Here is a 13,061-nt window from a genome sequence, read left to right on the forward strand (position 1 = left end):
GAAGGATGGGGTTGACTCAGTATTTGGTAAGTGTGGTTTATCTTTATCATGATTAAGAGGTCAAGACTACGACAGTGCATCAAATATGAGAGGTGAGTACAATGGTCTAGAAACACTTATGTCACAGTTTTTCATTTTGATTCATTCATAAATACTCCATCCGTCCATTAAATATGAAACATTTTAGTTATTTTTATTTTATATATAATATATTTATACATTAGTTTATTTCTCTAGGTTTGTGTAAATTTGATTTAATCGTGTAAATCAGGTTTAGTTTTGTATTATCAGATTTTGATAATGTAAATCAGATTTTGATCAAGTAAATCAGATTTTTATTCTGTAATATCATATTAGTATTTAATCTTGTAAATCAGGTTCAGATCGTTATCGAGTAATTATCATGTCGTGTTAACCCATATTATATATTTATGCTGTCGAGTTCATGTCGTGTACTGATTGGGTTCAAATTTGAAGGTAAGACTTTTCGTCATAGATTGGTGTCAGGTTACTTCTTAATGAGTCATTATCAGGTTGATCCAATAACGATCCAACCTACACAATTTGGAGCCAGAACACAGAAGTACAAATGTGCATGGAACACTCCTAATACTTTCTAAGTAACAATCTTTTATTGTGGACTACAAATAATAAAATTAGATGAGCTGATTTTTAATTCTTTGTAACAAAAGTACAAATATTATTCCCCCAACACTCCTATCGTCTCTTGTTAATTAAATAATTTTTTATTTAAAAAATTCCAAGATTATTGAGTTATTTTTATTTTTAAAAAAATTACTAATATTTTCTCTTATTTTATTCTCTTTTTATATCTCTCATTTTATTTTCTTCTGTTTTATTCTCCTCCACCAGACGCACTAATATCTCTTTTTTAATCTCTATTCCGAAATGAAGTGATTTAGTTAACAAGGAACCGAGGAGCATTCAAATAAAAGTACAAAATATGCATAGTGATGACTGTAAGAGAATGAAAAAGAGCCCATCAGATCCCCTACTGTGCAGCAAAACACAGCACACAGTGCTGTGGTCTAAACGCACAATTTTTTTAATGAAACGCACCTGCCAACTTAGTTATCAAGCTTGACTTTTTTATATTAATATGTTTTGTTATCTAGCATTTAATCAATCCTATTTTTTTATTCTTTTTATATAAGCATAGTTTTGTATCTGACGTAATATTAATATGTTTAGTTATCAAGCATTTAATCAATCCTATTTTTCTTCTTTTTCTTGTTTAATAAGTTTATTTTTATTCAGTTTTTTATTTAAAAGTTCAAAACACAAAATAAACCAAAATATCATTATAGTGAACTAAATATTTTAATAAGTAAATACTTCATTATAAGTTATAGTGTTCTAAATCGCTCTTATAATTATTTTAATAGTAAACTAAATTTGTGTTCTCATATAATGTGTTTAATACTCCATCTATTCCATAGTAATAGGGGCATTTCATTTTCTGCACTCGTTTTGAAAAAATAATTATAAATAGTTAAAGTGAAGAAAAAGTAAAGTAAGAGAGGATATTGTAGATAAGACTCTTCTCTACATTATTCTCTCTCTTACTTTACTTTTTCTTCACTTTAACTATTTATAATTATTTTTTCAAAATGAGTGCGCAAAATGAAATGCCTCTATTACTGTGGAACGGAGGGAGTATTAGTTATACTGTGATCATCTTCATATATACTTCCTTCGTCCCCTCAAAATAAAAACATTTGAAACGACACGAGTTTAATGCAAAATTGATAAAGTAAGAGAGATATAAAATGAGAAGTTTGATAGTGGAAAATGAGTCACGTCTCATTAGAAAGAAATTAATTTCCTGAAAATGAAAGTTTCTATTTTACGGACAAAAAATGAAAGAATTTCTATTTTTAGGAGATGAATGGAGTATATATATATATATATATATATATTATATTTTTGTTTAATATTTCTTTTTTACATAAATATCTAATGTGATAAAATATTAAATTTAATTCTGACATATACATAAATAAAAAGGGAACATATTAAAATATTACGTCAGATACTATATAAATAGAATAAATATAGGATTGATTAAATGCTTGATAACTAAACATATCAATACTATAAAAAATTCATGCTTGATAGCTAAATTAATTGGCAGGTGCGTTTCATTAATAAATTTGTGCGTTTAGACCACAGTACCTGGTGCTGTGTTTTGCTACACAGCAGGGGATCTCATCCCGAAAAAGAGAGAACAAAATATGTTTGAATCGATACAACAACTTTTTGGAATTTGAAAATATTTAAGACATTATCGGAATGAACTTACAAATTGAGTTGAGATAGTAATATTTTTTAATTTGGCTAATATGTCTAGAATTTCCCCAATCAATTTAAGTTTTTGTGAGTTGAGATGATATTTGTTAATTTGGCTAATATGTCTAGAATACCCAATCAATTTAAATTAAGTGTTTTTGTACTGATTTAATTGCAAAATTATATACTTATTAGGATTCATAACAATGGAGAGCATTGACCAGCTATCCCAATGCAGCAATTACAGTCTCACCACCACCATTCTTCCCGCTCTTGGTGCTCGAAGCAATCACACAATCAAGCTTCACTCTTTCGTTTATCTCTCCTTATGATCACCGCTATAGGTTTATCACTCTGCCTGTTTTTCTTATGTTTTAAATGGTCATATGATGTGATGATATTTCTGTTTATTTTTAGTGTTACTAGTTTGTAATTTTTTCTTTAATCAATAATTTTTTGTTACTGTATTCTTCCAATTTTTAGATTCTTGTTATGTCATAATATTCGGAATTGACTGCTTTGATTTTGTTTATTTTTTTTATTAAACAATGCTATTGTTGATTGTTTTATTACCTCTGTCCTGGTCAAAATTAAATTGTTGTACTCTCTCCGTCTCATAAGTTTTTCATATTTTTCATATTCCATTAACTCATTTTCAATAAAATTTTATTATAAAATTAATATATAAAAGTAGGACTCACGTTCCACTAATTTTTACAACCCATTTTCCATTACATTTCTTAAAACTTATGCCGAGTCAAAAAATGATAAAATTTTTGGAACAAAGGGAGTACTTCATTTTCAATAAATTAATACTATGCGGTTCACCTATTTTTTTCGCGAATCTTTCCCATGCATTCACAAACATTAACGACATTAATTTTGTTCAAGATTCCGATTCTTCTAACGTTTTTAATATTTTTTCCAAACACATTGACTGGTTGGACATAGTTTCTTTAATTTTGCAACTTTTCCCCATATTCAGTCCATGGATATGCCTTTCTATATTGTTGCATATCAATTACTTGGAATGTATTAAATGAAAATACCCTTTATCCATGTGAATGGTCTTCACCTTGAAAGTGATTATTTTGCTTTATTATTGAAAACATCATGCTTGGATTGATATGACAGAGTTTGGGAATCGTTTCTGGCTATTCTTGTCATCTACACGGCTTGGGCATCTCCGTTTGAGCTCGCGTTTCTTGATAAACCAAGAAGGCTTAATTCTGTCCTAGATAATGTTGTCAATGGATTCTTTGCCATTGATGTCATCCTCATATTTTTCGTTGCGTACTTGGACAAGAGCACATATCTTCTTGTTGACGATCATAGGAAGATTGCAAGGAAATATGCAACTTCTTGGTTGGCTTTTGATGTCATTTCCACAATCCCTCCTGAACTTGTTTGGTACATTTCACCGAGGCCTTTAAGATTACATGACTTATTCAACATGCTTCGTCTTTGGCGTCTTAGACGAGTTAACGCCTTGTTTACTAGGTAAAACAAAATCTCTCATCTCATTTTAAGATTCTCATGTTATATATTTATGGCTAATACCTTTCCTTATTCGATAACAGAATGGAGAAAATTAGGAACTTCAACTACTTTTGGGTGAGGTGTACAAAGCTCATATGTGTAAGTCCATTAAAATTTGTAGACTTGCTTATTTGTTTATGAATAAAGAGATGATGAATTAGTTATTGAACTATATAATGTTTGTTCCTGAGTATAGGTTACTATTTTTTCTATTCATTGTGCCGGTTGCTTTAATTATCTACTTGCTGCTCATAATGATGATCCAACTAACACTTGGATTGGAAAATCTATGCCTCCTGGAGTCGATTTTCGTCAACTGAGCGTATGGTTTCGCTATGTTACTTCGATCTATTGGTCCATCACAACCTTGTCCACGGTTGGCTATGGAGATTTGCATGCTGTGAATGGAAAGGAGATGATGTTTAGCATTTTCTACATGCTCTTCAACCTTGGATTAATGGCATATTTGGTTGGAAATCTGACAAACTTGGTGGTCCATGGCACCAGTAAAACTAGCCAGTATGTATGTAATTTGTACTAACACATTTCAGTTCATTTCTTTGTGAGCATTAAGTTTATTAATTTCTTAATTTATACTATCTATTTTTCAACAACAGCGAGATACTATTCAAGCTGCCACAAGTTTTGCACGGAGGAACCGACTGCCTTTTCGACTTCAAGAGCAAATGATCTCACATCTATCCTTTAAGTTTAAGACAGACTATGAGGGGCTGCAGTGGCAAGAGACGCTCGATTCACTTCCAAAGGGCATTAGATCGAGTATCTCGAACTATCTTTTCTACTCTTTGGTGGATAACGTCTACTTGTTTCATGGAGTATCGAAGGACTTGCTCTTCCAACTGGTAAATTTATAGTACCACTTCAATTTTGCTTTTCATTTTTCCCTTCAGTACATTTTTTCACTACTTTTTTCAATATTATATGCATTCCTAATATTAAGGTATCGGAGATGAGGGCAGAGTATTACCCTCCCAAAGAAGACATAATCCTGCAAAATGAAGCGCCCACTGACTTTTACATTCTTGCCACAGGGGCAGTGGTAAAATAGGATCACTCAACTTTTATGCAATACCTTAAAACTGTGCAAAATATTCCACTCTCATTATCTACAATTGTTTTTCAGGAGTTATTGATTATGAAAAATGGAGTTCAACGGGTGAGTTTTATTTCATGATTTAAACCATTTCCAAAAATGTCTTTCCCAAAGACTTATTGATGATAGTGGAGGCAACAAAACAAAAATTCAGGCTATTGGCGAGGTCCAAACCGGTGAACTTTGTGGCGAGATTGGTGTATTATGTTATAGGCCTCAATTGTTCACAGTGAGAACAAAAAGGTTAACTCAGCTTTTAAGACTAAACCGCACCACATTTCTGAACATCGTTCAAGCAAATGTTGGAGATGGAACAATAATCATGAATAACCTTTTGCAGGTATCTATATAAATACACATAAATTTGGATACGATCTTTATATTTAGTAGGCCTCATACTATAGCATGAAAAACATATTAGAACCAAATGGTGCAAACAATGATGAGATCAAAGTTAGCTAATATTTAAACTTATAACTAGTGTATGTGTTTTATTGACAGCATTTGAAGGAAATGAAGAACCCGATAATGGAGGAGATTTTGGTTGAGATTGAGGACATGATTCCACGAGGAAGAATAAATCTTCCCCTTACCCTATGCTTTGCAGCACTCAGAGGAGATGACTTGTTGTTGAATCATTTGTTGAAGAAAGGTATTGATCCAAATGAATCAGACAAGAATGGAAGAACCGCTATGGTGAGTACATTTTAAAGCTAGTTAACTAATTCAAGTTTGCCTTTCAAACACTGTGTGTTTCTTTGTCTCCCTCAGCACATTGCAGCATCTCAAGGAAATGAGCATTGTGTCCTTCTCTTGCTCGATTATGGGGCTGATCCCAATTGCAGAGGTAATTAAACATATTCCATATTGATATTACATTCTACTTGTGTTTGAGACATAGTTTGGACTGGCAAACTAAACACTGGAACTTTGTTTCTTGCTTGTCAATGATCTTGTAATATATGGTTGTTAATTGCATATAATAACACCACACTTATTTTTATTTTTCTAATCTATTTTTGGTAAATGGAACCCACTTTCTACTAACTCATTACACTGACATTCTATTATAAAACTAAAATATAAATGTGGAACTCACACTCCACTAACTTTCCATTCATTTTTCTTCACATTTCTTAAAACTTGCGTCGAGTCAAATATTGACAACATTTTGTGAATGGAGGGAGTTTCGACGAGTATTGTAAACTACACATATTATGAATTGTGCCAAGACATAAAAAGACATAAACGAGGAAAACAGTGTTATCATTCAAATCTTCATCATCCTTCCTCTAATCTTTTCAACACCTTCTTGTGCAGATTCAGAAGGAAGTGTACCACTCTGGGAAGCCATGCTTGGCGGCCACAAACCGGTCATCGAGCTACTCTCAGACAATAGTGCCAAATTATCCTCTGGCGACGTAGGTATGTTTTCTTGCACAGCTGCAGAGCAGAACAACTTGGATCTCCTCAAAGAAATCGTCCGTCATGACGGGGACGTGACCTGGCCGAACCAAAATGGACGCAGAGCTATTCACATTGCCGTCCGTGAAGGTAACATCGAAATGGTTAAATTCCTCCTTGACCAAGGTGCTAACATAGACGATATAGACGAAAATGGCTTCACATCAAGAGACCTAGCGGAGCAGCAAGGCCACAACAATATCAAGGAGCTTTTCACCTCATTCAAAGGAACCAAGAGCGACGCTGCCCACATCCCCGTTGGCAACCAAACTCGCGCCAATGTCGTTCGTTGCTTGAGGAGATTCAAGAGCGATCCCGTCATGTTACCTATGAATCACGACGACATAATATGGAGCAGGACTCGAACGACGAGGCAGAGAAGAGTAAACAACTACAACAACTCCCTATTTGGGATCATGACGGCAACAGCACAGACAGGGGATGAGCCCTTTCTTTGGCCGGCGCCTGCTCGGGTGACAGTAACCTGCCCTGAGAAAGGTGATGTTGCGGGGAAGCTCGTGGTGCGCCCTCGTAGCTTGGAGGAACTGAAGGAGATTGGTGTGAAGATATATGGTTCAGCCTTTGTAAGAGTGTTGAGCAAAGAAGGATCTGAGATTGATGATTTCGAAGTGGTGAGAGATGGCGATCATGTGGCTTTCGCCAGCCATTTCAAGTAAGGATCCTTCATCTTTCAAAATTTATTTTTCACAAGCTATATAATAATTGTAGTTTGCTAATATTATTCTTTTCATAAATTAATTAGAACTGTTGGGGTCTCGGTGGCGCACACCCGAACTCCACATTAGTATGATATTATCCGCTTTGGGCAAAGCCTTCACGGTTTTGCTCTTGGGGTACTCCCCAAAAGGCCCCATACTAATGGAGTAGGGGTAGCCCATTTATACACTTGCAAGTCTTGTTCATTCTCCGATGTGGGATATGGTTTGCTCCCTTTCAAGAACAATAACCGAGATTCATGCACTATGTAGTATGAAAACATCCAAATCAATCCACCGGATTGCCTCACAAATTAAATTTACAAAATACTATCAATTTCTTCTTATTTAAAATCACAAAATGATGAGCACCAGAAAATCTAAGTGGTGGACCTTCTACAAACTGATAGATCACAAAAAAAGAAGCTAAAACTCTCTCCTACATCTCTCTCTGAGTCTAAATCAAGAATAAAGCGAATAATAATTTAACTTGATGATTAAACATCATGCATGAACGAGGCCAGAAGATAGGGCCATGAGCAAGACCGCAGCTTCCTTTTCATCCTGTGGGAAAACTCTATGAATTGCCAATTTGTGGCTCAAGAAATCCTCAAAATCCATCTTCTTCTCACTAGTAGTTTTATTTGATGATCCACCACCACCTACTTTGCACCGTTTCTTACCCGTCTTCTCCTTCACCTTGACCTCGGGTGCCCCTCCGCAGTTGGCTGCCGCCGCCGCTGCCATGGCGCGCCTCGCCTTCCTTTGCCTAATCCCACATGCATTGCAAAGAGACTGCACAATAATATATTCATCATTTTGTTAACATAATAAAACCATAGATACAATTATACTAGTAGGGACGTAATCAAATGCAAATTTTATATATTGTACAAATTCCAAACTATGATATGCACCGATAAATTTCAAGATTTGATGTCAATAGATGACAAATAAAGTCAACGGAAAATGTCAACACAACGTCAACATTACGACCGATTGACGTTGTGTTGACATTTTTGTGTTGATGTTATTTGTCATCTGTTGATATCAAATCTTGAAATCTAACGGTCCAGATCATATTTTAGTAGTTTGTAGGAAAGATACAGTTTGTAGGTTTTCACTACCCTATATTAATATACTCCCTCCATCCACAAAATAGTCCGATTTGTGGATGACATACGTTTTAATGAGAAATTGGTAAAGTAAGGTAGAAGTCGAAAAAGTAAGTAAACTATGAGAGAAATGAGAAACAGTGGGTACAGCTAGGAGACTATTTTTTGTAGACATTCTAAAATAGCAAAATAAGACTATTTTTCGTGAACGGAAGGAGTATATATATGCCAAAAAAAAAACAGTACCTTGGGACCTTTGGGACCACTTCTCCAAAGAGGGGTCTTGGTTGTGTGGCAATCTGAGCAAACCCTAATTGTGGGGTCGCAGTTGTAAGATGATCTCGGATCAGTTTCGACTGAAGACGAACGCATCACCTTCTTAACTTCAATCTTCGCAGCTTCAGCTACACGATCGTTCTTCCAAGCCATCCTTTTTACTCCATTTTCCAACTTGTTTTTGATATCATAAGATGTTGATGATGATGATCCTCTATCATACTCATAATACACATCCTAATTCGATCGGATCAAAACATATAAGAAAAAACTATTCACTCAACAATTAAACTTCTTAGATTTTTGTACTACTTGCTGCAATACAGATCATGCAATACTACTTTAAAAACACACACACACACAAACAAGAAAAAGAAATACTCCATCGGTCCACAATTTAAAGAACCCTTTTGACTTGACATAAGTTTTAAAAAATTGTTTGACTTTAATTATAAAGAAAGTAAAGGGAGAATGTGACTAAAAATGGAATAAAGTAAATGGTTCTATAAATTGTGAACAACCCAAAATGGCAAAATAACTCTTTAAATAGTGGACAGAGGGAATAGTGTGTTGTGTACCTGGGGCTGGTATAATTGGGGGTGATCAAACCCCATGTGATCTTCACTTGGATTGAAGAAAATTCGACATGATGCATAAGAAGAAGACGACGAACAAGAAAAAATTTGACGATTTAGGCCAAAATTGAAGGCCTGCTGCTGCTCATCATGCTCCTTATCCTTCACTTGCTCCATAGGAGAAAAGTTAAGGTTCATTGGAACTAGGAAGAGTGTGTAAAAGGTGGAAATGATCTGATGATTAGAGGTGTTTTAAAAGAAGGGAAAATGCAAGGCAAGGTGGGGGTGGGGGTGGGGGTGGGGGTAAGACATTCACGTGACATTAGGACAACCAAACAAACAAAATGGAAAAAAAAGACAAAAGTGAAAAAGGAAGGAGCAGAATGCTACCACACGACCATTTGACAGAACCCTATCCCCTATGCTTCTATTTTTAACACACCAATGCTTACTAATTTTATACTCCCCTTTACTTGATCGATTAATCAAACACAGCAGTTACTTTAGTATTAACCTCAAAGATATATCGTTAATGTTGTTAAACAGTGGTTGATCTAGAATTTTTGATTCGGGAGAACGACAAATAATCAGGAGTTTTGAAAATCCTTACATTCTTTTATATAGAATGCAAACATAATGACTAACAAGAAATCATATAGTGTAAAAATATCTATTGTGGAGTAACTTTTAATTGTTTGATATAACAAAACATGAAAAAAGATAAACAAATTGTTTTAACAAAATAAAACAGAAAAAGAATTAAACAGATAAAGGAACCCAGAAAGTTGACTCAATTCCCTTTGGCAAAAGCTTCCTATTTTATTATCTATTCACTTCACTTTTATATCTTCGTGCCAAAAAGAAATATTCCAAGAAAGATTGGACGAAAGGAGTATAATAATAATAATAATAATAATAATAATAATAATAATAATAATAATAATCCCCTCGTTCTATAAAATAGACTAGAAATAGTATATACTCTCATTTATGTAAACCTTTTCGCATTCTTTTTATTATTTGGGCTTCACCATTCACTACATTATTTCTAACTACTTTTTCTAATTCTTTCTTATTTTAACAATTATACATTAAAACTCATGTCATCCCAATTAATCTATTTTAATGGGATAGATGGAGTAGAAAATTAAAATCCCCCAACCCCAATTCCTGCGTCTCTCAAAAAAAAAGAAATGAAAACCAGACTCCTCCTTTCACCCCTTCCCAACCTGCAATTAGCGGTGAGTAGAACCTACGCTGCCCGCCGGGCATACGTGCTGGCCGCCAAGCCGCAACGGGAAGCGCGGAGCCCCCTTCGGGTGTATGTTGCAGATGCTCTAGCAAAAAACAAAAGCATTGCACGTGCTAGTAGTATACTCCTATTATAGCAAGGGTCTAAATCCCAAACATAATCCACATCACAACAATATATTCTAGTAGTGATTTATTTTACTAAACATCTCGTGGGTAACTATTTACTATGCATGTCACACAAATATAAGGAGACGTGAAAGCATAACTGCATAAGTATATTCTTAATTTATGAGAATGTTTTTCAAATTATTTATTGTGCATGTCACACAATCATGTAGGGTAATGCTAATTGTTCAGAACATTTACTAAGTTGTAACGTATTTGTTTTGCAATGATGTACTACAAGATATATAAATCAGTTTTCTGCATATAAAATACTCCCTCCGTCCCGAATTAGGAGTCACTTATTGTTATGACTCGGGTTTTAAGAAAGAGTTGAAGTGTGTAATAAATGAAGTGAGATGGTGGAGTGTGTAATAAATGAAGTGAGTTGGTTGAAGGTGAGTCCCTTTTTGACTTTTTGGTTTTTTATTTTTGGTTTATTTTAATGTAGATAATGACATTTTGATTTAATTTTGATGAACAATGGGGTAAAATTGTATGACCAAATATGGAAAATTCTAAATGTGACTCTTAATCTGGAACGAAGGGAGTAATAATTACTAAAAAAAAATATGTAGTGCGTAATTGGAAAAATGAAGCCAAAAAACATTGATTGTGTGCGCAGGCAAAAGACAAGAATACCTCTTCAGTCCTCCTCCACACCCATGCTATATATCTAAAGGGGAATGGATCCCCTGCTGTGGCAAAATCACAGCAGGGGATGCTGTGGAACAAAACGCAGCCTCTTGGTCATTAAACGCAGGTAACTTCCTTCTTATCCCTTTTTCTTTCATTTTCTATAAAGCATAGTCATTAGCATTTTTTATATTCTTTGCGTCTTTTTACATAAACACTAATAGAAAATGAAAGAAAAAGGGATAAGAAGGAAGTTACTTGCGTTTAATGACCAAGAGGCTGCGTTTTGTTTCACAGCATTCCCTGCTGTGATTTTACCACAGTAGGGGATCCATTCCCTATCTAAAGTTGGTATCTATCATCTTAATTGTATTTTTAGCTACTACTCTATGTTTTATGGGAATATATTGTTCTTACATATTATTGCCTCCTCCTGTCTCTATTATTTTTAACTCTAACTCATCAGCCGCCACATGACTTGGATCCAGGTTAATATATATGCAATCTTGGTCATACATTCTGCACCCTTCAGACATAGGGCGGAAATCAACCCTCACTTCAATAAAATTTTAAACAATATACTTCCTCCGTCCCATAAAAATATGAACATTTGGAACGACACATGAATTAATGCACAATTGATAAAATAAGAAAGAGATACAAAGAAAAAGTAATTAAAGTATTGTTAGAGTGACCAAATAGAATTGCAGCGGCGGCCTATTGTAAGCCGCCATAGAGCCGTAGGGGTGATCAGTGGCGAAGCCAGAAGTTAAGAGCATCTCCAATGGTAGGCTAGCGACCGGCTAGCCGATTGACGTGGCTAGCCGGTCGGCTAGCCGAACCATTGGAGCAGGCTAGCCGAATTTCGGCGAAAAAACCGGCCAAGGCTAGCCGATTGCGTGTGGCTGGCCGATGCGCTGGCCGCCATTGTGGCGGCGCGATCGGCCAGCGATCGGCCAGCGATGATTTTTAATTTTATTTATTTATTTTTTTTAAAACCTATATAAACGCGATTTTAGTTTCATTTTCATTTGCACCGCTTGTTTTAACGAGTTTTTTCTCTCTCTAACTTTCTGTACAAGAGCATCATCGAGCGATGAGTAACACGGGTGGTAGCAGTGGTGGTAGTGGTGGGGATGCTGAGGAGTACGAACGGAGGATGAACGAGGCTATGAATGCCTACATGAACCGCGAGATGGAGCGGTACATGCGTAAGGTGGAACAGCAGGCGATACCTCGCCCTCCACGGGTTATCCACCGCCGAGCAGTGATTGATCGGGATCACGCCGCTGCACATCAGCGGCTGTACGACGACTACTTTTCGGAGAACCCGCGGTTTCCCGCACACATGTTCCGGCGGCGTTTTAGAATGCGCAGGGAGTTGTTTATGCGTATCGTTGGCGCATTAGAGCGTCGATATCTGTGTTTCCGCTTCAGGCACGATGCGGTTGACAGACCCGGCCACACCCCTATTCAAAAGTGCATGGCGGCAATCAGGCAGTTGGCCTACGGAGGCGCGGCAGACATGTGGGATGAGTACCTCCACATCGGTGAGTCGACAGCCCTGGAATGTCTGAAGTATTTCTGTGAGGGCGTGATGAACGTTTTCGGTGAGCAGTACCTTCGAAGCCCTACTCCCGAAGATTATCAGAATTTGATGCAGATGCACGGGGAGAAGCATGGGTTGCGCGGGATGTTAGGCAACATAGACTGTATGCATTGGGAGTGGAAGAACAGTCCGACTGCCTGGAAGGGGGCCTACACGACCGGCTACAAGTCAAAGAATCCCACGATGATCCTCGAGGCCGTAGCTGATTACCGGCTGTGGATCTGGCACGCGTATTTTGGGGTAGCCGGGTCGAACAACGACCTCAACGTCCTGAACTCGTCTCCCCTCTTC

At 36.2% G+C, this 13,061-nt stretch overlaps 1 protein-coding gene and 1 pseudogene across 1 annotated transcript; one reads left to right on the plus strand and one right to left on the minus strand.

The window, feature by feature from the left end:
* The first annotated feature begins 2,516 nt into the window (after positions 1-2,516).
* On the plus strand, positions 2,517-7,104 carry LOC125189560 (potassium channel AKT1-like; annotated as a pseudogene).
* A 358-nt stretch (positions 7,105-7,462) lies between these two features.
* LOC148926590 (putative GATA transcription factor 22) lies at positions 7,463-9,345 on the minus strand. Its single transcript, XM_089058027.1, has 3 exons — positions 9,113-9,345; positions 8,505-8,771; positions 7,463-7,938 (listed from the first exon to the last, which is right to left on the minus strand). Exons 1-3 carry the CDS (start codon positions 9,305-9,307, stop codon positions 7,648-7,650), a joined length of 753 nt encoding a protein of 250 aa, XP_088914153.1. The 5' UTR covers positions 9,308-9,345; the 3' UTR covers positions 7,463-7,647.
* Positions 9,346-13,061: the final 3,716 nt, after the last annotated feature.

The sequence above is a fragment of the Salvia hispanica genome, chromosome 5 (assembly GCF_029641045.1).
Source record: "Salvia hispanica isolate PSC_SH4W2 chromosome 5, Shi_PSC_v1, whole genome shotgun sequence".
In the NCBI taxonomy this organism is placed as follows: Eukaryota; Viridiplantae; Streptophyta; class Magnoliopsida; order Lamiales; family Lamiaceae; genus Salvia; species Salvia hispanica.

Excerpts from the sequence above, each read along its gene's own strand:
- LOC148926590 (XM_089058027.1), bottom strand. The coding sequence starts at position 9,307 with ATGAACCTTAACTTTTCTCCTATGGAGCAAGTGAAGGATAAGGAGCAT. Across the intron at positions 8,772-9,112 it reads CCCAATTATACCAGCCCCAG|GATGTGTATTATGAGTATGA; the intron begins GTACACAACACA and ends CGATCGAATTAG. Across the intron at positions 7,939-8,504 it reads GTGGTCCCAAAGGTCCCAAG|TCTCTTTGCAATGCATGTGG; the intron begins GTACTGTTTTTT and ends ATTATTGTGCAG.